Source organism: Anser anser (assembly GCF_964211835.1).
Source record: "Anser anser genome assembly, chromosome: 21".
In the NCBI taxonomy this organism is placed as follows: domain Eukaryota; kingdom Metazoa; phylum Chordata; class Aves; order Anseriformes; family Anatidae; genus Anser; species Anser anser.
In genome coordinates, this window is record NC_139742.1 from 4,654,044 (window position 1) to 4,678,732 (window position 24,689).

Below are 24,689 nucleotides of genomic sequence, written 5' to 3' on the forward strand. Positions count from 1 at the left end.
TCACTTGTTTTCTCCAAACCAGGCTTTCTGCAATTTCCCTCCATTAAACTCTTCAAGACAAGTGACCCCAGAGCCAAAAGGTGCCAGACTAATGAAAGGTCTGGAGGAATACAGCACGGTTGTTATTAAAGGCACAGAAGAAATACAGGACTGAATTACCATCACGACATTACGGGACAGCAAACAGGACACTCCAGGCGCTGAGACGCAGCATGTTCCAGCTGCTGTGAGATGGTGCTGATCTGACCCTGGGCACGGGGACATGGCTGGATCAGAGCTAAAGCACCGCAAGCAGGAGCTGCAGGCACAGAGGGACAGCAGTGCCACCATGCTCCCAGTGAGCAGGGCCCTCTGAGGGCACAGGGATGGCTTTTGGACACAGGTACAGTGCATAGTACGCGTTCACCTCCAACATTAGGTCCAACGTTACTGGTCATCACTGGGACATCTAGACCACCGAAACTGCTGCATTGCTGCTCCCTCGCCTTGCTACCAAGGTACCTCTCAGTCCAAAGCTCCCCAAAACCCCAGCACAGAGACAGGACAAGGCGATGCTTGTGAGCACCAAACATGGCAATGTCCCCACTTGTGGACAGCCTCAGCACTGAGCACAACTTTTCCGCACCCGCTCCTCCGCCAGCCCCCAGCGCTCAGCTCGGGAGGCATCAGCTCCGTCTCCATCCATCACAGGGTGCTCGGGACCCTGAGCCAGCAGCCTGGTCCCAGTTTGAGAAGTGTTTAGGTTCTAATGCAGAAATAATAGATCAGTTTTTGGTTTTCACTGTATCTGTGAAACCTTCCATAATTCAACATCAAATATTTATTATTACGTTTATTAAAGTTTAAATAATTTAGCATCTCCTGCATGTACGATACAAGCGCTGTGAACTTGCCTCCCTTATTCCACTTGGGTCACTCCGGTATTTGTATCTGGAATTCTCAATTCGGCTTTCATTTAGGAGGAGAGCAGGCATCAGCCTCCATGCCAGAAGCTCCCTACCTCCTGCCCTGGCATTCCTCCATCCCGAGACTCCTCCTCGAGGATCAGAGCCCAGAGACAATCACAGCACCGGGGCAGAAAGCGAGCTTCCCAACCTCTACTTCTGCTTTCTAATGAGGATGTTAGGGAGCAAGAGACAGTGGTGGTTTGGCTTGGAAAATGTTGGCATACAATAAGGCGACCCTTATCCTCAACCAAAAATCAGTCGTCTTCTGCAGACAAAAACTACCTTTCCCAACAGAGCCAAATTGTGACAGATACATACCATAAGGCTCCTTTTACACAAGAGGGAACGAGCACCAATCATCAACAAAAACACACTTGGAAGTGAGGACCTTTTGGATGCCAGTCCTGGCTCTGCCGCAGGTTTTGGAGGTACTTGCTCCAGCTGCAGCCCTGCCAAGACCCATGATGGAGCAGAAACAAGGAAACCCCCTGTCCCATTGCTCTTGGGAAACGGAAGGCAAAATAGGCTGGGGAAATACGGATCCCGCTGGTGCCCATGAAGATGATTCACACCACAGACAAAAATTTGCATGTCAGGAAATTTTGTCTTCGGTGAACAGGAGAAGGCAGCAAGCAGGAAGGTAGCGAGGGCTCCCACAGCCTCCCTGGCACCCGGCGATCACACGCTCGGTTTTGATTTAATGGGGGAGAGGCGATGCACACTAAATGCCTTAGGAATCAAACAGTCAAGCCCTTGCAAACCAGGCAGGGGTGGACAACCACTTTGCCTGGACTCCCTTTCCAAGCCCCTCACCTCGCCCACGCTCAGCCCCCTCTCCCAGCCTCTCCTTCCACTGGGGCAATTCTCCTCCTGCAACACCCCCCGAGCTCGCACTGCTGAATTGGACATCAGAGGAGGTCTGGCTGAAGCACAAGCTAGCCAAAATGACGAGTCAATTTGCTGAACTCCAGGAAGGAAAAAAAAATCCCCTAATTGCATAATAATTGGACAAGCAGCATGGCCTTTCACCTGGTCTGACCTTGGCCCCTCGTGAGCCCCAGAGCAGCCTATAGGGTTGGGCTGACGTGACACACATACGAGATTCTGAATGAGGATGGCACTTCCATACCTGCGAGTGCACCGATTACAGCTGTGCTATCAAACATTAGATTTAAGCCACTTGAAAATTGCCTTGCCACAGGCTCATACCAATTTACCTGCCTGCATTAGAGTTATACGCACACACCTGGCCCAGACCCATCAGGACCAAAAAAAAACTGCAGAGTTATCACGTCGGGTTTCTTATTGGAAGAAAATTAATCAAACTTATCATCGTAGAAATTACTGCATCCTCAGGAACAATTTAAAGAGCAGTCTAGTCACTCGAGCATGAGCAAAACGAGAAATCTGCTTCCTACCTGACATCTGCTGGATCTTCTGTCACCAGAACATCTGTCTTGCAGCTGGCAAGAGGATTGATAGAAAGCTCCACGGGGGGCACCACGAAGCTCTTACTGACCGGCAGCCACAGGCCTTGTCCCAGGCTATAGGTGGACCTGGAGTGAGGACAAACATGTCATATGGCAATATGGTGGTAGGAGGTGGACCTCTACCACACCTGGCCACTTGGAGATGAGGGCAGCGGTGCCATTATGGCAGGCGTTCGTCACTTGGTCTTGTCCTGAGAGCCAACCACAGGCACACGAGTGAGAACAGCTGGAGGTGTGACAGGGAGAACAGGAGGATGATCCTGCTCTGGCTTTAAGCCCAGGGGGATACTTAGTGCACAGCGCCCTCGCTTTTGTTGAGGTGTGTCGGCAGAGGGGACAAGAGGGAATCCCCTCTCCTCCTGCACAGGACAGGCTGATTTTTAGGCTCACTGGAGGCAGGTGACACCACCAGGAGGCAGCAGGCTGCTGGGAAGCCCCCAGCAGCAGGCACTGCCCTCTGAGACGGAGGAGACGAGCGGTCGTTGGACCCACCTGAGTATCTTCTCCGGCGCCTGCTCTCCTGTGACCAGGTCGTATCCCCTCTCGAGCGTTGTGTAGGGCCACGGCCTGGGAGACCAAGAGGGAGAGAGAAGCTGCGTCACGCCACCCAGCAAGGCCAGCAGCACCCGTCGGGCGCCGGGTCTTTGGGGATGGTGGCGGCCAGGGGGGAAGGAGAGCCGGCCCCAGCACACCCCAGAGAGGAGCTCGGCTCCCACTCACCCTTCGCTGTGTCCCCAGTCACTGCGCACACACAGGTGCCGATGGACGGGGTCTGGGGCGTAGCCTTCGTGACAGCTGCACTCCCCTAAAAGAGACCAGGGAAAGATGAGACTTTGTGCAAGGGGCAGGTCAGAAAGCACTGCGTCGGCCGCTCCTCCCCTGCTGTTCATCCCTGCTCATCACAGGCAGTCCAGGTCCCCGTGGCGGGTCTGAAGCTCTTTGGAGCCTTCTGAAACCTCTGGGTGAGGAGATGTGGGACGCTGGAAGAAACCCGAAGCTTTTCTGAAGGGGTTACACGACGTGCTCCCGCTGTGTACAGGGATGAGATGTAATGATGCAAAATGTCTGTCCTCAGCCCGTGCTCCTGAGCACCCACGCAGCTCCCCAGATTCGGCCAAACTCTGCCTGATGACCTCCGAGGACAGCTCACGCTGCCTGCAGAAAAACACCACGTGGACGTGGCTGCTCCTGTCCTGGTCTGCAAAGTGCTCACACCTGCGGCAGACGGGCTGCCCTCGGTCCTCAGTGTGATGCTGGCCTCACCCTCTGCAGCCAGCCTTCGCTGTGCCCCTGCCCAAACGCTAACGGGGTCTCACCCCGCTGCACCTTCTTCCTGCGCCCTGTTACACCCCGCTGAGAGCAGGAGCAGGGACCTGACCGTGCCTGGCCCCAGTCGATTCTGTGTTTGGTAGAAAAATGTAACCCGGAGCAAGAAACGGCGAAATAAACAGTGGAACTGGATTTGCACGTGGAGTTTTCTCTTACAAGCGCCTGTCGATAATTTCTCCTTCCCCACTTGCCCCTCCATCACCCTTTTCCTCCTTGCAGTGGCAGGCTGCTCTTTAAGCACCTGTGCAGAGCCAGGAGGGGGAAGGGGGGGCACACAACCACTGCCGCCTGCTCAGAGGAGGGAGGCAGGGAGAGGGCAGCCCCCGGAGCCGGCACTGATGCAGGCTGGCAGGTACCCGTGTGCTCCTCGGGTCCCTGGGCGAGCTCCGCGTGTCTCGCAGGGCTTGCAGTAAGGAGCTTTCCTGCTGGGAGGGAACGAAACGGGGTGCAGCCCGTGAGACCTTTTTTTTGATGAGAGCTGTCTGGAAAGGGGGAGGTAGGGAAAAGGAAGGGGGGGAGAAAGAGAGAGCTAATGGCATGCTAAAATGCAACAGCACCTTCATGAAATATTCACTGCTTTAAACACGTCTAATATTAAAGATTAAATGTCCTGGGATTTGTCCTAGCGACTTCGAAGCACTGATTTATGATCTGTCAAAAGCTGCTAACCTCATGATTCATAACGGGAGAGGCAGGAGCATTACTCCTCCAAAGGGAAGGAGTCGGGAAGCAGACGGCGGCGTGAGCTCCTGCTCCAGCTCAGCCTGCCTGGCCTGGGGCTGGGGCAGTTTCACGGCAAGAACTGCGTGTCCTAATGGCTCCATCAGCCAGTTAAAAAAAGGGAAAGTTATTTTTTCCTTGGGTGCTTAGTACGCAAGTTTCCCCAGCCACGCCGCGGATCATTAATTCCTGGCGCTCGTTACATAACAAATATAGGCTCTGCAAATGAGAGACACCTCAAAGTGCTTGCAAAGCAGAGCCGGGAGTCTTGGGGCACCGGCTCACTCCCAGCGCCTGCCATGGAAATTAGAGCAAAGCGGGGAGAAAAAAAACACCTAGAGAGGTTGGCATCAAACAGCCCGACCACCTCCTTCCTTACCGCTGGCTGCAGGTTCCAGGGCTGCTAAGCCCTCTCCCGCAGCACGACGTGTTTGTTGTGTCCGCCCGTTTGCTTCCTGTCGAGGCAGCTTGGCGTGGGAAGGAGGAACTCCATCACCCCGCGGAAATATCGATTTTATCGACTCCAGTCCTAGAGCTTCGGCAGCTGCAGCTGGCGCTGGAGGCTTTCCCAGGAGGTTTAGGTTTGGGTGAGTGGGAGCAGCCTGTGGCCACAGCAGGGGGTGCCACGCAGGGCTGAGACCACCGGCACCTCCCCAGAACCGTGCAGGATGCGGCCCCAGCTTGTCCAGGCACATCTGCACCCTTCTGGCAGAGCTTTAGAAATGCAATGGGAAAGACTGCAGCACAGGACCAGCTGAGCATTGCAATCTGCTGGGCTGTGAAACACAGAAGAACTGGTGGTGCTGCTCCACGTTTTCATGAGCACTTGCTCTCCTCGCACTGCTGGGCATCTCCTCTCTTCCTTCAGCCCCCCCAGATACTCCGTGATTTCCTCTTTGCTCAGCCCGGCCAGGCATGGTGCTGAGCCAGCTCCTGCCACAGGGCACAGAGTGAATCCCCATGGAGGGAGAAACGCTCCGTGTGACAGGGATGGGAGAACCCTAGTTCCTAGCTCCTCCTTTGAGAAAGTACATTTCCTAAAGGGCAGATTGCAGCATGCTGCATAAAAAACCACCACCACCAAAAGCCTGAACAACAGCACCGCTGTTCGCAGCTACCAAACCTTGCGTCTGCCTCTGCTGCGGGAGGACAAATGAGTCAGGATCTACAAAGTGCTGGGACAAGCATCCCATTTCTGCGGTCGCCGACCCGCAAACGGTGCAGACACGGCCAGTGGTGGTCATTTGTCTTTCAGATGCATAACCCACAAGTCGGACTGGGTAATCCACAGCGAGTCTTGGTCTGTTCTGGAAAAGGAAGGATCACTGCTTGCTTCGTTTAAGCAAGAGCAGGTCCCAGTGTTAAGTTCTGGAGGCCCCACGCCGTATTTGCAGTCTGTCATTTAACAAAGCACTGCGAGAGGGAGAGAGGAAACACCTCTGCTCTTACAGGGAGAAGGTGCATTAACCAGGAAATGGAAAAGCACAGGTCTAGTAAGAGGCTCAGAGAGCATGCCTGCTCTTCATGTGACACGCACAGGTATTTGGGAGGGCAAGGGGAGACCCGAGGCCATGGGAGAGCAGCAGCGCCCTGCTCCAGCCAGCCCCCAGCCCTGCTCTGTGGCGCTGCTTCTCCTGCTCCCCTCTCCCACTTACACCAAATCCCAAAGGCTGCACAGCCACGGCCAATTACAGGGAACACGACGTCTCTGGGTCGGCTTCTGCCCAGGGGGTAACCTCTGTCACAAGCTGCAGGACACATCCAGAGCTTCGCAGACAGTTTCGTGCAGCCTCCCTCCTCCTGCTGTGCTTTCATTTCCGAGGAGGCTGCTTGAGGAGCCGATGGGGTGAGGAGCTCTGAGTGCAACCCAGAGCTGCAGGCAGCCGCAAAGCACCTGTGGGCTGCAGAACTTTTCTTTCATTTCACCCAATGCACCATTTCTGTTCCTTCTGAAACAGAAATAACCCCCAGCCATCTCTTTTCTTCGTGCAGCTGCACGAACACCACACAGCCAGGCACGCCGGTGCCAGCGTGCCGGGTAATCCTGTTAGCCTCGTTAGGGCGAGAGGCGATCTGTTGTGATAATGCTACGGGATCCCCCTAATCCTCCAGCCTGGCACGCAGCAGAAGCTGCTGCAGCCCCTGTGCTCCCAGGGAAGCTGCTCTTTGCAGGCAATGGCATTTTTACTGATGGAGTTAGGGGGCTGCTGGCAGCAGTGGAGCAAACAGGGGGCAGCCCAGCAGTCCGGCCTACCCAGATCCCTCTGAAGGGCCACCCTACCCTCAGGCAGATCAGCACTACCTCCCAGCTCGGTGTCGCCTGCAAACTCACTGAGGGTACGCTCAATCCCCTCATCCAGGTCATCAATAAAGGTATTAAACAAGACAGGCCCCAGCACCGACCCCAGGGGACACCGCTTGTAACGGGACGCCAGCTGGACTTAACTCCCTTAACCACAACCCGCTGGGCACGGCCCTCCAGCCGGTTCTTTACCCAGAGGAGAGCACACCTGACCAGGCCACGGGCAGCTAGCTTCCCCAGGAGAATGCTGTGGGGACCGTGTCAAGGGCTTTGCTGAAGTCTAAGTAGACTACACCACCAGCCCTTCCCTCACCCGCCGGTCTGGTCACACGGTCATAGAAGGAGACGAGGTTGGACAAGCACGACCTGCCTTCCGTGAACCCGTGCTGGCTGGGCCTGGCCCCCTGGATGCCACGCACGTGCCGTGGGATCTCACCCGAGATGATTTGCTCCAGAACTTTCCCTGGAACCGAGGGCAGGCTGACAGGCCTGCGGGACCAGCCTGGGAGGCCTGTAGGCCTCTTCTGGGCGAGCTGATGCCAGCAGCGGCACGGGGCTGCGTGCTCGCACCGAGCCAGCTCCGGGATGACGAGCCTGCTCTGATGCAGCACTGACGGATAGGGGGGGACCTGAGGTGCCCCTCTCCTTCCCCACTGCAGGGGAGCAAAGCCTTGACCCCAGCTCTGCTGGCCCCGGTGCATCCCTCCGGAGGTGGGGACAAGGGGCTGATCGATGCCTGCCCCTCCTGCCACGCCAGCCACTGCCCTCCCGTAATGAAGCCGTCGAGGCTTCAGAGGTTCAGAAGCATCCAGAGGAAGTTCAGCATTGATTTATCCTTTGTGAAAGGTTTCTGAGCTCCTGGCAGAACGTCACAGAAGCCTCTTAATCCAGCGCTCAGAGAAAGTCTGACAAGGCTGAACCGGACCCTGCTGTCCTGCAGCCACCTGAAGCACAGGCTCTGGCCCTGTGGACACCTCTCCCACCTGCAGGATCTGTTCTTCATTATTTGCAGACCCTGGGTGCAGGCTGTAGGGCTCCTTCCAGGGCACAGCCTGGTCCCTTGGTCCCTGCCACATCCCCAAACCAGGTGGGGTGCTCTTGCCTTGGCCCATCTCCCTCCCCACCTACCGAAACCCCCTTGTAGGAAGTTTTGGGCGCACCAGTGGCTCCCAGCACTGCTTCGAACAGAGCCTGGGAGCTGTGCTAACCCACGAGGAGGTGCCGTGGGCCCAGGAGCAGCACCTCTCCTTGCTGCCAGCTGAGCCATCCTCGTGCCCTTGCGAAACCTTCTGCAGGTTGGCTCTGTGCTTTGGGTGAGCAGGGAAAACCTGGAATTAACTTGACGGTTCCCTCCTCTTCCCCCACTACAAGTCACCCTCTTTGCCCAGATGCATCAAAGCAGTTAAGAACAAGCTTAACTTGTGGGGATTGTGTCTGGTTTACGCTCAGCACAGATATTATTCTCATTATCATTTGCTAAGCCCCTGAGCCGTGCTGCCGAGGGAGCTCCCAGGGGACACATGTGCGTGGCTGATGCAAGGCAGCAGTGCAAGGTCCTGAGCTGGCAGCACCCAAGGGTGTTCTGCAGTGCCTGGCTGCTGTCTTCTGGGATGTCCACTGCCCCGATCAACTATCATAGGTGAGAAGTGACCTTCTGCAGTGCTGCTGGGATGGGTCAGGCAGGTGAGATGGGCCCAGGAGCACTCACTTCCCTTCCCTCCCCTTCATGGCCTTTAGACAAGCACAGAAATGCCATTACAAGAACATTAGTAGCTGCAGGATTAAACACTCTAATGGCAGAAAATGAGAGTGTAAAGACAGCACAGATAACCTTAACTCAGCCCCCTCGCAGGCATGCATTTTGATTGCTGTTTATGTCTAACACTTCAGCCTGAAGCTAAATTAGCTTGGGAGTTAACTGCCTCCTGCCCTGCTTGGTGCAGAAGGCAAGCTGTGCCGCCACTTGGAAAGAAATCGTATATTACATGGTTTTTGACCAAGTTATTAAACTACATACCTTAGAGAGACGGAACCTCATCTTATAAAAGTCTAAGTCAATAAAGACACTGGGATCTTCCAACAGCGAAAATAGCAGAAGTGTACGAGAACAAACAAATATTACTTGATGTGCACAAAAGCCGCATGATATTACACTGAACTATCAGTGAAAATGACTGTTTTCGTAAACACAAATACACCCTCACTGAGGTTGGTCATCTACTGATTTACATGTTCAGCTCTGCAACCTCCAAATCCCCTTTACAAGTGCCTTTAAAAAATGGGTATGTTTAACAACGACTTTCATCTGTTTCCTGCCTGCAAGAGCCTTGTCCTACCAGGACAGCAAAACCATCTGCAGCTCAGGTGACAAACTAGCCCATTTGGAAGATGATGGAAACCTTTTTTTTTCTTTTTTTTTTCCTGCCAATTTCTAGAAAAGACCTTTCACTACCACATCTAATTGGGTTCTTACAAGCATGTGCCTATTGTTTTGTGGGTGCAATCAATTGCGGATGCATAGAAGAGAGCTTTGACGGGTAAGTGCCTGATTTATGGATGGGGAAAAAAAAAATCAACGCACTTGCACCTGCTAATCAAGGTAGCGATCCATCTCATTTATGCCACTGCTCTAGCAAGCCTGACAGCACAGAATCACAGGCTGTTTTTCCCAGCGTTTGGCCCTCAGGGACCAATTCTCCAGCAGGCCTCTTAAGTGATGCCCACAGAATGTGCAAGTGAATCAGTTTTGTGCATACAAAGCAGGTAATTGTGCTCACAAATCAGGATTTGCATATGCCACCAAAAACGGATGCCCTCGTAAATGTTACCAGCACTGGTGAGGGAGGCAAGTGAAAAAGCAGGGCTCCATGATTGTACAAGAAGACATCCCAGAGTGTGGCACAAATGCCATGTCCACTGAAAAAACTGAGAGCGAGGAGAGGTGCCTGCAAGTCCCAGCAGGCAACAAACCTTCCTTGTCCTCGCTTCAAGCAGCGCCTGCCAAGAAGATGGGGCATTTTGGCTGAAGCTCTCCAGCTGAGGAGCAGCTCTGGGCCACAGTTTGCACTGTGTGAGGATGTGCCAGCATCTGGAAGAGGCACCCAGCTCACCTGAAGTGAAAGATGGCATTTTGCTCATGTGCAGATGTTGGTGCTCTCTCCGAAAAGCTCTGATGAGTTCGTACTTTGCAATACGGGCTTGAAATTTGTCAGGGGCAGCAATCATTTAATTAAAGAATGAGTCACACTGCGAAGGCACAAGGGAAGCCAAATTAAGGTCAGGCAAGCAAAATGTGTTTTGGCATTTCCTAGCGTTTCAGAGCCACCGTCTTCAGTGTGGATTATTATTTATACTGAAGTAGCACTCAGTGGCTTCAGTCACGAATCAGCACATCGTACAGACAGATGTTAAACAAAAACTCCAACCCAAAAGAGGTTTTCAGTCCTGGGAAGGGTGAGAGGTTGAGTCTCAGCAGACAGAGCCCCCATCACCTGGTGGCCTCTGTCCAAACATGTGCCAGGAGCCCACGGCACTGCTGCTGAGAACACCTCTGCCTGAACCCTGGAGCAAAGAAGTTCTGGGCCAAGGCTGGATCCACACTGCAGGAGAGGTCAGCTATAAATGTGTGGGAGCATTTCAAGGCTGGCCCTGCTGCTCTTCACAGGGGAAACCTGCAGGGCAGTCATCCCCCAGAGAGGACAAACCTTGGTCCAGCCTTCTCCTGGAAGCCAGAGAGGAGGGAGGGCAGGGAAACTCCTCGCACCCACTACTTGGGATGCTCCCAGAGATGATAAAATCCCTGACCTGGAAAGGTTGAAATCTAGATGGGATTTATATCCCCTAGTAAAACCACAGGCCTCTCTCTCTCTCGTGGTGATAAAAATAAATCACCCTTAAAAACAGAATGACATTAATAAAAATAAATCTCAAAATGCACGCTGTGCATCACAGAACTACAGTTTGCTCCCAGCCTGGCATGGGAGCTTCTCGCCAGCTGAAGGCTGGTCAACAGCGATGAATGTGAGCCATGTCTGGGGCTCTCTGCTGGGGCAGGGTGTCCAGCAGGTACTTCCAGAGGTCTCATTGTCAGTGGATGGTTGCTTGGTAAAATTTGGAAAACTGCTCTGAAAACCTGCAGCCTCACCAGCAAGTCCTGCCCTGCCCCTGGGGATCCAACTGGTGCAGACGGGAGAAAGGTTCTGGTTTATCCATGTGCAAATTGCCAGGATGGAGAGAGGGGGAAGAAGCTGATGTACATTTTGGGTGAGGAAGCTGACAGTTCAGAGCATGGCTTCTCTGCCCTCCCTCCATCATGGGACTGGCTCAGAGCCTCAACGTGCCTAACGTGTCAGGACCACAGAGATCTTCTGCCTTGCTCCTCCTGCTTTGGCTGTTACCTCTGAACAGCTCACAGACCCCTTAAACCCGTTTCCTTCTCCCCATCCCACTGCCTTCTCTCCATCCAACATCCAGGATGTGCCAGACTTCAATCAGCATCAGGCAGAGTCATCGCCACCCAGGTTTTGGCCAGATGGGAAGCAGGGACGGGAGCTGTAAAGCAGCAGCTGAGGTTAGGACCCAGCACGGCACCGGAGCCGAGCACCTCCCAAGCTAATGAGCATCACTGCCTTCCCTGCAAACGAGATCTGACACGTCCTGTTCAAGCGTGGGGCATCCAGCAAGAGGGAGAAGCTGCTCTGGTGCACTGGGGATGCACAGGGAGCAGCAGCAGCTGCTGTGGGAGAACACGAGACCATGCAGGGGCCGTATCAGCCCTTCTCGGTGCCAGCGAGCAGAGCTACCTCCATAGGGTCTCCCCGTGGTTTCTGCTGGCAGCAGAAGTCTTTCCTTCCTCCTCCCCTGGACTTGGGGAGAACTGAACTGATCTTCCCTCATCCTCAGAGCTGAATGCGTGTTGCTGATGTTTAAAACGATCCTTCTGTGCTGAGCCACGCGGGTGTGAAGATCCTCCTCCTGCATCACCTCCACATGCCAGGGAGCTGCTGCCACCTCCCAGCCCACCTTGGGGCTGCAGGTGACACCCAGGGCTTGTCAGCATGAGGAACTGGCCAGAATAATTTCTGTGCTGTGGCTATGCCTGTCAGTGCCTTCATGCAGACAAGACTTGAGGACCAGGAGTATGAAAACAGAACACTGTGTTGACCAGGAAAATGGATTTATGAGACCTAGCTTAGTATTTGCATCTCAGCTGAGAAGGGAGAGACAAAAGCAGACCTCTCCTGCCAGCCCCCAGCACACTCGTAGCTCCCAGCTCACAAGCTGGGAGGGTTTCTTCCTCCCCAGCTGCCATGCATTAGTGGCACAGCCTACGGCAGTGGGATGCTCAGAAGAAGCCTTCTCCTCTGTGAGCTGTCCCTCTTCAAGTCCACCGAAAAACCAGCAGCCAACACGGGGTCGCACACTCACGCATTTCCCACCCCACAGACCCCCTGGTTGCACTCTTGATCTTTTTGTGTTCCCGGACGGCTGCAGATCCCCGTGTGTAACCCAGGAGTGTGTGAGCCAGAAGGAAAGGTGCCATTTCTCCTTTGTAAGAGTCCCAGCACAGCAGGCTGCTGCTTCGCAGGGGCAAATCTGCGTGCAGGCAGGGTGCGCTCAGTGAAAAACTCCTCTGTGGGTTGGGAAAGATAGCAGCAGTGTCTGCAGCTCCACAAGGCAGGTGGAGGAGAGATCAGACCTAGGTCATATTAGGCAGGAGCACAGACGGGAAATGCTGTGCTCTGCCATTAAACAGTCAAAGGAAGACAAGGGATGGTGATGGGGCAAGATCATGGGTAGGTTTTCCAAAATGGACAGCAAAACGGCACAGCTTATAGGCAGCCAAACTCCACGTGCCTGCTGTCGCCACACCAACGAACTGACAGATCCACTATTTCTTATCCCCATCCTGGCACCCACCTGCTTAACGCCTTGTTAATGGTGGTCACCAGTGTGTCCCCTGTTGGTACCGCTCCGTACCCTGTGCCTAACACCAGGCTAGCATGGGGCTGAGCCAAGCAGGCATGGCAGACCTAGAGACAAACCTCCTCCCTTGCCTCTCCAGCCTCTGAAGGGTCTTCTCTCTTCCCAGGCCTCCCTTACCTGTCTCTTGGTCGCACAGCTGCTCACAGGCATCGGTGGTCCTCTGCCCACAGAGGTCTCTCACCCAGGGTGACGTGGCATTGATCTGGTAGTAAAGGGACAGCTTGGCTGGGTTTAGCCAGTCGGAGATGTCCAGGTAGCTGCCTTCGCTCACAACGAAGCTGCTGCCTAAGGGTGGGGAAAAAAAAAAAAAGTGTGTTAGGTGTGCAGAAAAAGGAAAAAAAAAAAAGTAAAAAAAAGGAGCATGTCACAAGGAAGAAAAGGGGTATCTTAAATAAGGCACCAAGGAATTTGTACATGAGGCAGCAGAACTTCTGAGTTACTGCCCCATCATTCTCCACAGCAGAGCCCCTGCTGCAGTGGGTCAGACCTTGGTCCTCCAGTACCAATGGGAGAAACCAGCTCTGCAAAGGCTGAGAATTGGATGAGGGGCATGGGTTGGGGTGCTGTGGGCTCCTCAGCCTTCTCTGACAGATTATTAAGCTATTTTTACTCTCTGGTTTCTGGTTTCTCTTTCATGCTGATTGGGAAAAAAGAAAAAAAAAAAAGGAAAAAAAAAATTGCCCAGTATCAGACACACTGTTCCTCTATAGCTGGTGTGATGTTGAGATCAGCAAAATACTACTGGAATCACCAACACCCAAACCAAAGAACTTCATCTGACTGTGAAGTTCCTCCATACAAACACCCCAGCAAAAGGTGTGAGTGGTCCACCAGTTGGGAGGCTCCACTGCTGAGGTGCTCCCCCCATGCCACCCCTCCCAGTATCACGAGATACTGGATTTGATTTCCAGATCTCTGCAGAAATGTGGACAAATGCAATTATTCTGACCCATAAGATCAGAGCATCACGTCCCCAGCTCACGCAGGTGGTGTCCACCAGAGTTCAGGATCCCAGAAGCAGGAGGACAGCAGCACCCCAGCCTGTCCCCGCTTCCCTTCTCCTAGCTCAAGGCAGCAAACTGGCCCAACACAACTCCTCGTAGCAGAGGAACTCCCTCACTCTCTCCCCCGAGAATTAGAAGAGAATTCCTGCCAAAATAATCTTTCCTTACAAAATCTTATGTTTCTTTATTTTGTGAAATGTATTTTTCCCCACTGGCATCTGGGAATATGCATCATCTAATTAGCCAAATAGATTTTCAGTTCAGCCCAATCATTTCCTTATCTAACATCTGAGGCCCAGCATCGCTTGGGGGATTTTGCAGGCACAGAGGTCCTCATTAACTCTGATCTTCAATTACATTGATTATAAGACTGCCTCCATAATAGTGCTGCACAGATCAGAGGGGAGCCAAAAAACCTCTGCCATTAAGTGGTGTTTTACAAAAGTTACCGGGGTAAAAGCCTCTAAAAACAGGGGAGAAGAAACCTTCAGAGGGGAGTGGCCAAGGTGAACTGCCAGGTAAGGCAGGAGATAGCAGGCATCCTTCCAAGTGCTAGGACGTGGAAACAGGGGCAAGCTTTGCAGACACTACCTGAAGATTCAAATCCTTCTTAGTGATTACACGAGGACGGCAAGTCTATAGATCCAGGGTGTTATTTTCCTGAAACTTGAGGGCTTATATCACTTAGAAAAATAATGTCTAAGTGCCTTACTAAGCACTGCAGTTCTTAGCTCAATGAAAGCCAAGAGATTAAAAAAGCAGAAAAAAAAAAAGAAATATAGCAGCAACCACCCCACATGAACCTGCTTGAACATAAACTTGCAATTTCCTTTTGAATGAGAATTGCAGATGCTTTAGGAGGCAGGAGCCCATCTCAACCTCATCCTACACCACGTTATCCACACAAGGGACAAGAAAGCAAAGCCTAAAGTCAAACATTCAGGAGAGCGACCCCATTTCCAGGTATCCTGAGATCTCAGCACCATAAAAATAGAGGTCCTAATTTATGTGAATTTTAAATTGTTTATATCGATACTGCTTATACAGATGCATCTCTACGTTGATAGCTGAGGAGCGCAGCCGAACTACAGACTGCACAAGCAAACAGAAATGAGAGCTGCAGTTGCTCTGGGGACCCAGCGAAGCAGGAGCCTGGATCACCAGGGCTGCAGGAGACGTCTGTATCAGCCACACGGCAACAGCAGATTGCAGGGCAAATGCCACAACACCAGAGGAGAGCATTGAAATGCCAAGCTCAGAGATTTCCTTAGAGCCACCTAATTTCTTCTGTTAATTATCGTCTCTACCATCAATATTTAAAGACAGCTTTAAATACCAATGGTAACTATTGCTGGTTTATTTTACCAAGTGAAAATGCGTTATGAACCCATTGGGAGTGTTTACATCCACACAGCATCCTGTCAATCTCGCTTGCTTGCTTGTTTTTCTAGCTTCCTAGCACGGCTCAAGAAGCACGTAAGTGCATTTTGAGGCTCAGTTACAGACAACTCCCTCTGTGCCCAAAGACTGAACAGCAAAACCACCAGCTCTTGATTAAATCCTTACTTAATGAACCCCACTTCTATTTAAAATACAGCCGGAGTAAAAGTAACAGAAGCAAATCAGACACAAAATAGTCGTATAATTAGGATTCATAAAGAGGAAGGTGACTTGAGCCATCGGAGTGCCCTGGCACAGGACCTGCCTGCTGGAGGGGACCCAGCGGGTGACAGCAGGGAAGCTGTCCTGGGACAGGCTGACCAGAGCCAGGTGCAAGTTTGTTGGGTGAAAAAAAAATAACAAAAACACAGATTTGAGAAGCTTGAAATAACTTGCAAATTTTGCTTTGTCGTATTTTTTACACAGAAAGACCTTCCCAAATATAATGCAACTGGAATTGAAAGAAAAGAAAAAATGAAGTGAAAACACTTGAATCCAAAATCCCTGGATTCAAAGTTCAGTGAAATGTTATGTTTCCTCCATTTCAAGCTAAGGAAAAAATAAAAAAGCTGGGGAAATTGAAAGTTCTAGTTAATTGCAAACACTTCCTTTCCTTCCTAGGAGGAGGAGGAAAGAGGGGACAACTTCCAGCAAGGAAACTTCTCACATCACGGCCCAGAGACGGGTAAGGCTGTGAGATGTGTTCACAGATACACTCCTCACCTTCGCTCTTACTGAAAACATAAACAAACAAAAATCCCAACCTTGATCCTTTCATAGCTTGCCTAAAAAAAAAAAAAAAGCAGGAAGAGAAGCTTTACAAATATTTTGAAAGCTAAAATTCTGAAGATTTCAAAGCCTTTCTTACACAAATTTTCTCTTTGTTTTCAAAGAATCCACACACATAAAACAGTTTTCACAAGTCACCAGCGTGCACTTATCAAAAACATCTTGAAAAGCCAAGAAGGGGAAGACTGAATATCAAATCCTTTCAGAAACTACCGAGAACAAACATTTTCTAAGCGAGAGCCATTTCAAACACCTTCAGCTTGTCAGAAACATCTGCCAGATCTGCCTTCTCCAACGCGCGGCCTTTCAGCGGAGGTAACAGAAGAGGACGGCACCAGGGGACATGAACCCCATGGGGACATGCACCCCGCGTGGCTCACACCGCCTGTGCAGCAGTGGGGGAAGCCCCAGCTCTGAGCTGCCCTCTGGAGATGTGCTTTGAGACCCACGGACCCAGCTGGTTCGCCCTACGCCCGAACCCGGCCTCCAGGTTGAAGCGCGCACACAGGGACCACGGGGAGCAGGTCCCAGGAGACGCCACCCCCCAGCTGACTGCCTTCAGCTCAGCAAAATTCCCCTTAAACACAGACATTTAGGGCCCAGGTTAAAGCACCCAGCAGCGTCACATCAGCCAGACAAGGGAACACAACAGCAGCAGCTCCCAACCTGCCACCACCTCCCTGTGGTGTAGGACACAGCCCTTGAGCTCCACAGGCTTTACGAGCAAGACTGCACCCCATACGGGCACCGAGGGGAATTTCACTACGAGGCTATGCAATGCCAGTGCTTCGGGGGATTGTTTTGTTTGGGTTTTTGCGTGTGTGTGTGTTTTTTCCCCCTTCGTTCTCAAATGCTGATCAAAGCCAGACCCGCTCAGACTGCAACCAAAGTTCGCGTCTCTCGTGCTGAGGTCTCCTTCAAAGTTCAGTGGGACTGCTTAAGCCTTGACAAAAGAACCTTGAAGTTTTGACATTTCAAAAATCATTTTCCAGAACAAAACAGGATAAAACAGCTCAGAAGAGATATCTAACAAGGGAAAAGAACAAAGCGCCCAAAAGGCAGCCAAAAGGGTTTGGCTCTTCCTTTCTCTCTCACTTTTTTTTTTTCACGGGAAGAGATCAAATAAAACATTTTTTTTTTGAAGAATTTCTGTTTCTTCCTCTCTCCACTCCTTTTGTCTTCTTTGGTCCACTTGCTATATCTTGGACAACGAAACTCCCTTTTATCTAAAATTAGTATTTTATGTTTGACAGATACGGGAGGTCATGCGACAGGTTGCTATTAATGTACCCATCCCTGCACTATCTTACAATTGTAATCCTGTTAAAGATTTACTTATTTTTTTAAAGACCACAGGAAGGATTATCCTCTTGCTCCATTCTGTAAGTACAAAGAATAATTCAATTTCTTTAGAGACTTTCTTTTTCTTGTAAAACTTGAAAGAACATTTCCCAAAGAGATAACTCCTCCCCTATCAGCTCTTCCCATTGATCAGCTCTCACGCTCCTATCCTTGTACTGGGGAATAAGAAATTTTGCTTCTCAAATCTCTTTCAGGAAATTCAGAGGAAAAGACAGACCGATGCTCTGTTCCCAGGACACAAACACCTTGAGCTAAGCAGGGCAACAGGGCTTGGTGCAGGGTTTCATCCACAGGCTAATGCAGGGCCCAGCTCTACCACCCCTCTCCTGCTTAGCACAAAGCTGGACAATTTTGGAGTAATTTCCATTCTGCCAAATGAAATTCTTAATTTCTTCTGCTGAACTGAAACCAGGAATAGTATCACAGTGGATTCAAACCCACAGTAGCCATTTCCGTTTTGGATAATTTTGGAATGATTTCAATTCTGCCAAATGAATTTCTTAATTTCTTCTTCTAAATTGAAACCAGGAATAGTATCACAGTGGGTTCAAATCCACCGTAGCCATTTCCTTTTGTTTTTCAAACAGTTTCTCTCTTGAACAAGTTAAACACCTAAACAGAAAGTTTAGTAAGCTTTTAAAAGCACAAAAGTCTATACATACGTCTCTCTTTTCCATTTATTTTTTTCTATCAGCCAAGCTGAAAATGCAGCTCATACCACACACAGGGCTTGGCTCCAGGAGGTATTTTCATCACCTGAACTCTGTGCACGGCCGTGGGCTGCTGGCGCCAGCGCTCCCCAACCTGCAGATGTGCGAATCCGGAGCTTCCCATGCATTACAAACGCTGTCAATCCTCACGTTTTTCACCCTGGCACAGCAGAAGCAAATTAGCGATACAAATCTGTATGCAATTACATCTAAGACTAGAAGCATCTTTCCTGTGGGAGGAGCGGGGTTACATTTTAATTGTTAAATCACACTTGCTTGGTAATTTTGACAGATTCTTTCTTTGGATTTTCTTGGAAATCAGTCCAGATCTCACCAGGGATGAACTGCTGTCAAAGAACGCGTGTATTTCATTTTGTACAGCAAGCGATCACTTGGGCACCCTTCCCCAGACCTGAGCGGAACCAAAACACCCACATGCAAACGTGCTGCGGCTTCACCTCCGCAAGACCTGGGTTGAAGCCACCAGCACCAAGCCCTTGAAGTAAGGGGCCCCTCCGCCTGCTCCACGGTGTTATCAGGCACCAGAACTGCCCAGGTGTGTCAGTACCAGCACACTCACGTCCTTAGTAGGCATCTGGGCTAGCAATGGCTGAGACAAATCAGATTCCTGAAGCAAAGCTTCTCTTTAATGCTCTCTATCTCCAAACTCCCTCGCTCCAGCCTGGGGCTCTTCTGCAGCGACACTCTAGATATTGGACAAGAGTTTGGGGAAATCCACCCTAAATCTGATCACTCCGCTAAGTATCTGATGGATGAGCTCTGATAAGCTTTAAAGAACATGAAGTGTGTGTGAATGTAAGAGATTTTTCAGCCAGCACCAAGACCAAACATTCCCCCCAAGGCTGCAGAAAACGCAACCAAGATGCAGCACACGCAAAATCAATGCACCGCAGGACCAAGGTGAGCCACCACCTGCTCATCGCAAGGTTGGGCACTGCCAGTGACACCACTTGGGAGAATTATTGAGTAAAGTGGCACGCTCTCGGCTATGCAGCCTCAGCAGATCCTCTCTGCATTGCTGCTTATTGCTGCTGCAAGTATCCCGTGAATTGTTGCTCGAAAGCAAGCGTGGCCTAAGCCAGGTTCCTAGGACTGACCCACCAGCACTCTTCTGAGACAGGCAGGGTCTCATCCTGCAAATACAGATGCCCAGGTTTTCATCTCTCCTTCCTATGGAAGGGAGCAGGCTAGCTGGCCAAATACACCCTGCCTTATTGCACTCTGCCCTCACCGTCCCTCCCAGATCAGAGAATGAACGGTGCTGGTGTGAGCTCAGCAGGCGCTGGGCGATGCCACCTCCCCAGTGCTGGACGCGTCCTGCCTCTCTCAGGATGCCACAACCCCCAGCTCCAAGCAGGCCCTGGCTGACACCATCCAAACATCACCACCAGTCCCCCCAGTTGGCTCCAATAAATCCCACAAGGGACTGACGAAGAGGCAATTTCCTTCCCTTGCAAGCGGAGCTGCCCCGGCACGGGGACAAGCCAAGCGCGGGATCACAAGCCTGTCACAGGCACGATAAAAACATGATGTACTTCAGCCTCCGGAATCTTATTAGTTCCTCATGCAAAGAGTGTTCACGCCGTAAAACCGTCTTGGAATCCCTTTGATCCACGCTGATACAGTTTATAAATTGATGTTAATATTTAGAGTTCATGTCTGGTGATGCTGCAGCCATTTGCTCGCATTTTCTTGCCAGCCAAGCAGGCGCAGGAGCAGGAGTGAGCTGTAACGCAGGCACGGAGATGACCCAGTGATTAAGAGCTGATGAAATTAAATGCAATCTGCAGAGCTGCCCCCAGCACAGCCGCCTCGCCAAAAATATGCTGTGCTTGGGGCAGCCAGACCCAGGGCTGGGGCTGGCAGTGCAGCTCCTGCCGAAGCACTGACCCGCATCTCCACGCAGCAAAACGGGCACTGCTGCAGCAGAGCAACTCCAGGCTGAGAAACTGCAACAGAAAAGCCCAGTTTCAAGCCAGCCCTTTCCTTCTGCTGATTTCAGGGGGGCTGATGTGGCTGGGAACAGTTGGGGAGCTCTGGAGCCTGGCTGCCGTAGGGGAAAGCTCTGAGGGACGGAAATCTTTGAGACCCAAGCCCTTCCTCCATCCTTCTGGTGCCAAGTGGGGATGCTTCATTTGTAAATCAATGAGCATCTCCAGCTCTTCCTTTGCTGTAAAGCAGAGCCCAGCACTGGGCCGCTCCCCACCGCCTGCATCTCTCGTTGCTGCTTATTTCTATGCGAGCGCATGCGCAGCACGTGCCGAGCACACGTGAGCCAGCACCTGAGGAACCAAACTAATGCCTGGTCACCTCTGAGGGCTGCACAACGTTGAGCAGGAGATGTCAAAAGCAAACAATTTAAAGCAACAAATTTAATTAAAACCAAAATGAGAAGTTGTTGCGAGTCCAACAATTGCAGTCTACAGAGCTCAGTCAATCTTTGGGGAAAATTAGCAAAAGCTGCTAATAGCAGCATCCAATTCCACCGGCGTCGTGGAGGAAACAGTTGCAGGGGGAAGGAAATGAATAATCTTCAGATGAAACAATTACTGATCAGCCGTGTGACAATCACACACCATCATCATTCAGGCGGGCAGATGCAGATGCATGAAGCTTGGGAAAAATGCCCCAAAGCACAGCTTCCTCCAGCTCTGCCACTTTACTAGCCGCTCACACCCAAAGCACTGGCTCGGGTTTGCACAGCTGCCAGTAGCCAGAAGAGCACCAGGAAGCAGCAGTGCTTCAGCCACCCACGAGGGCTGTTCCCAGGGATGCTCGGTTTGTTTTCCTTCCGCCTCACTTGCAGGGCTGGCTGGAGGAGCTGGTGCTCATCCCGCGGGATGCCCCCACATCTGCAGCTGGGCTGCAGCTGCAGAAACACCGGTGCTCTGAGCAACGCCCACTGCAAGCATCCCAGCTGCACAGGCCGTGCCTCTGCTCACTGATTTTCCGAAACCACCCTGACCCAAGCTCAGTGCTGTCCCAGACAGAGGCAGCACCACGTTTTCCCTGGCACACATCTCCAACGAGGCGGAAAGAAGGCTGCAAATGCCCAGAGATGCCTCTGAAGCACCAGAAGCCTGGTTTATGTCCTTTACTTTATTTCCACTTATAAAACGAAGCCCTACAAGCCCCTGGTTAAACGTAGCTCTTCCTTCCTTCTGCACGCCATGGAGGACCTCGCCTACCTCTCCCACTAAAGTATCCCGATACAAACATCCACCAACACCATATATAACCTCTTTGCAGACCATAAAAATGGGAAGCTTTAATTGATACTATATTTCAAACTGTTGTGCAGCAAGGACATACTCCAGGCTAAGTCCTCTAGGGTATCTTTCTCCAGCCCTGCTTTCCCTGCAAGCAGCTCCCATTGCTCTCTCTCTACTTTTTGAATGATTACTTACAAGAGAAAAACCCTCCTGAATGCACCGAGCTGAGTGGCTAACATATTCATAAGGGGTTTTATTGCTCAGATGGAGGGACTCTCTTTTCTTTTTCCCCCCTTTGATGCTGCTAAATGTTCCTCTAAATAATGCTTTGCATTTCCAAGTCCTCATAAAAGCCACCGCAAGCCTTCCTATAAATTCAAGCCTGCTCTGAAACGGGCATGATGCCTGCTGCTGGGTGCAGGCAGATGCTGCATAGTTCCTGACACCAGGGGGACACACGATTTCCATGCCCTGGAGCAGTGGCAGAAGGGAGCGGAGGCTGCTTGAGCCACTTGGGGAGGAACGAGAAAGGAGCGAGAAAGGAATTGGAGGCCTCCCTGCCCTCCCGGTGTAATGCAACCCCCTGCAGCACCAAGGGCAGGGACAAAGCCAGTGCCTTCCCCAGCCCTATGACAACCCCACAAGACCCGTGCAGCGAAGGAGGCTCCTTGCAGTGCACCACACGAGAGGCTTTACGGGCACGGATGTGTTTCTCAGAGGGGAGGCCCCCAGCCTCCCCCCGGCAGCCAGGGCAGCAGAGAGCAGCGCAGCTTGTGCCAGGCTCCTGTGCAGGTGGCTGCCCTGGGAAATGAAGAAAGAGCAGCTGTACAAACCAGTCAGTAATTGTTCAGAGGGGAGCGAAACAGGGGGAGAACCCATCAAATGAACACGAGGAAGAAAACGAACCAAGAGAGAGAAACAAGGGCAATAGAGACGCGCTGGTTATTAATACTGCTGGTGATCATCTGCTCTCCCACCCTTCACTGCCAGTTGGCTTCTTGTCCCAGCCCTTCCCCTGCTCTCTCCCATCCTCCAACTCTAACAGGCTCAGAAGCTTCTTTTTCCAACACCACCGCTTGTTGCAGGGGGGAAGCTGCTCTCCCCTGGGGCTGGAGACATTTGGTGGGGCTTCTCCCCCCTCCTTTCCCCAGTTTGGTTTAGGATCCTGGTGCACCAGAGCTGGCTCACATCTATTTATTTCCTTCACAGACGAGTCTTCATCTGACAGGAGAGGGATTGCTTTCAGCCTCTGTCTTTGTTTGGCTTTTCCTGCAGAGGTGTTGGTAGCTTCTCCGTTCTCAGATTTTCCTTGGCTACTGGCATCTATTGAAATACTGCATATCAAACGGGAATTAGAGGGCACCCTTCTCTTGTGCGGGAACATCTCCCATGAAGGCACCTTCCCCGCCTGCTCACAGAGCCTGCCTTATCGTCACGCAACATACAAAGGAGAGCAGCTTAAGGATGCAGACTGTTTAAGTGCACGGCAGCATTAACGAGACGTTGGGTGCCGTGTGAGCAGCTGCTTTAAGACTGATCAAAGCTCCCAGCCCCATGTGGGCCAACGCAATCAGCTCTGCCGCCGCTCCACTCACACGGCAATAACCACGCCAGCACCCCCCGCCCCCCCCTCGCACCCCCCAGCCCTGATATTTGGCAAAAAGCAGCATTAAGAGCTGGAAATGAACCCAGTAAGTCAGGAACAGGTCCCCCCTTCGCCACCAGTGTAGGACTCCGGGTGACAAGCCACACGCCACCTCCCCGAACACAGCCAGCAATGGTTTCCTGGGTGCCATACAGATTTCCAAGCCCAGCTCAGTTCAGTGTTGCCTTTAAATGTTTCCTAGCATTTTGCTGCCAGTTTGGTGCTGCCTTGGGATTTGTTGTTAATCAACTAGAAGGGACAACTTTAAGAGCTTTCCTCTTCCCAGGCAATGGACTCCGCCATCACATAAAACGATGAGATTTCAGTAAAACTGATAGCCACTGCAAAATGTCTTTGCTGCTTCTGTATGAAGAATTTGACTGTTTCCCATAAAAATATTTAAAAAGTTTTTGCAGTTTGTAATTATATTTTACAGTTTCATTACAAAGCTCATTTTAATTCTTTGCCAAACTGTTTTTACCAGTCCTCTTGCCACTTTCTCTTTAAAGAAGTCATTAAGTTGGAACTGGAGATCATCCCATTTCCCCCAGTTTCAAGGATATTAATCTATTTTATTGGTATTTCATTGTCATTTCCATTCGACTGTTCTCTGTATTTGCATAATTTGCATTGCCACTCCCTTCCTGGCGAAAAGCACAGACTCGTCTTTCCACTTTAACTCTACGGAGTCGCATTACATTTTGTTTTATTTTAGTTTTCGAGGACGCAAGCCTTCCGTGGGCCAGGGGCTCTGCAGGATGTTGGAGCCTATTTCCACCACTGCCTTCCCCCTGGCCTTCAGCAGGGCTCCTGTGCTCTCCCTCTCTTCTGCGGCTGGTTGTGGGCTGGGGACAGCGCGTCCCTTCCAGCCTATGCGATAACCTGGCCGGTGCCCCGAGGGACGCGAGTTGATACTGGAGCAGCCTCATTTCCCCAAAGCAAAATGAGTTTCTGTTCTCTGATTGTTCGGAATAAAAATCTGTGAAAACTACAGAATATTTATTTGCAGCCTGGGCAGTACTTAATGCCTTTTAGAAGCAGGTCAAGGCGCAGCCAAGTCCCTTATTTCAAGTTATGCCTTTTTCAGCTCCACACTCCACTAACGGTCTGTTCCTCCAATCTGAGGCCACAAAGCAGACACTCTCCTCCTCTTTTTCTTAATAACCAAGCTTTAGCCATTAGGGCAGCCTCCGGCCCCTGAGACTGGATTGCAATTTCCAGAGCCAGCAGCTAAGAAGCTTCCTGAGGGGGCAGAGCAGCGGCAGCCTTCCCACCAGCACAGGGCACCAACCCGCTGGCTGCACACAGCACCCATCCCAAAAGCATCGTTACAGGTGCAGACACACATGCGTGGTGAGGCTCCGTGCTGGGACTGAAGAACCCACTCTCATCAAGGCTGAATACCATTTAAAACAGACTAGGGAATCCCTCTCTGTCATGGGGGGATGCTTTAAGCCCCACTCTTCCACACTGCTGCACCTCATTAAGCATCTAACTCTCCCCACTATGTCCGCACCCCCGAGGGACACCCTCCGTCCCAACCCCACTGGGTGGATGGGAACCAGCACGGGGCTGGGAGCAGCACAGCTCTGGCAGGGAGAAGGTGTACCCTCAGCACGCCCCGAGCAGTCAGGCGAGCACGGAAGCTGAGGAATTGGAACTGACTGAATAATGGGTCCCATCGGCTGGAAGAAAATGAAATTTGCCCTCGTGTTACTGAAAACTTGCACTTG

The 24,689-nt window shown here is 51.5% G+C and overlaps 1 protein-coding gene across 9 annotated transcripts in view; it reads right to left on the bottom strand.

Moving 5' to 3' along the window:
- Positions 1–24,689, bottom strand: part of ASTN2 (astrotactin 2) — a 340,991-nt gene that overhangs the window by 182,764 nt on the left and 133,538 nt on the right. For 8 of the 9 annotated variants that reach the window (XM_083807091.1, XM_083807088.1, XM_083807089.1 and 5 more), the window contains 4 exons: positions 12,891–13,058; positions 3,158–3,242; positions 2,930–3,004; positions 2,366–2,503 (listed from right to left, as the gene is read on the bottom strand). In XM_083807091.1, coding sequence (XP_083663217.1) covers positions 2,366–2,503; positions 2,930–3,004; positions 3,158–3,242; positions 12,891–13,058 — 466 coding nt within the window. Of the gene's footprint in view, positions 1–2,365; positions 2,504–2,929; positions 3,005–3,157; positions 3,243–12,890; positions 13,059–18,124; positions 18,239–24,689 lie in introns of all 9 variants that reach the window. The other variant, XM_083807096.1, reaches the window with a different exon arrangement.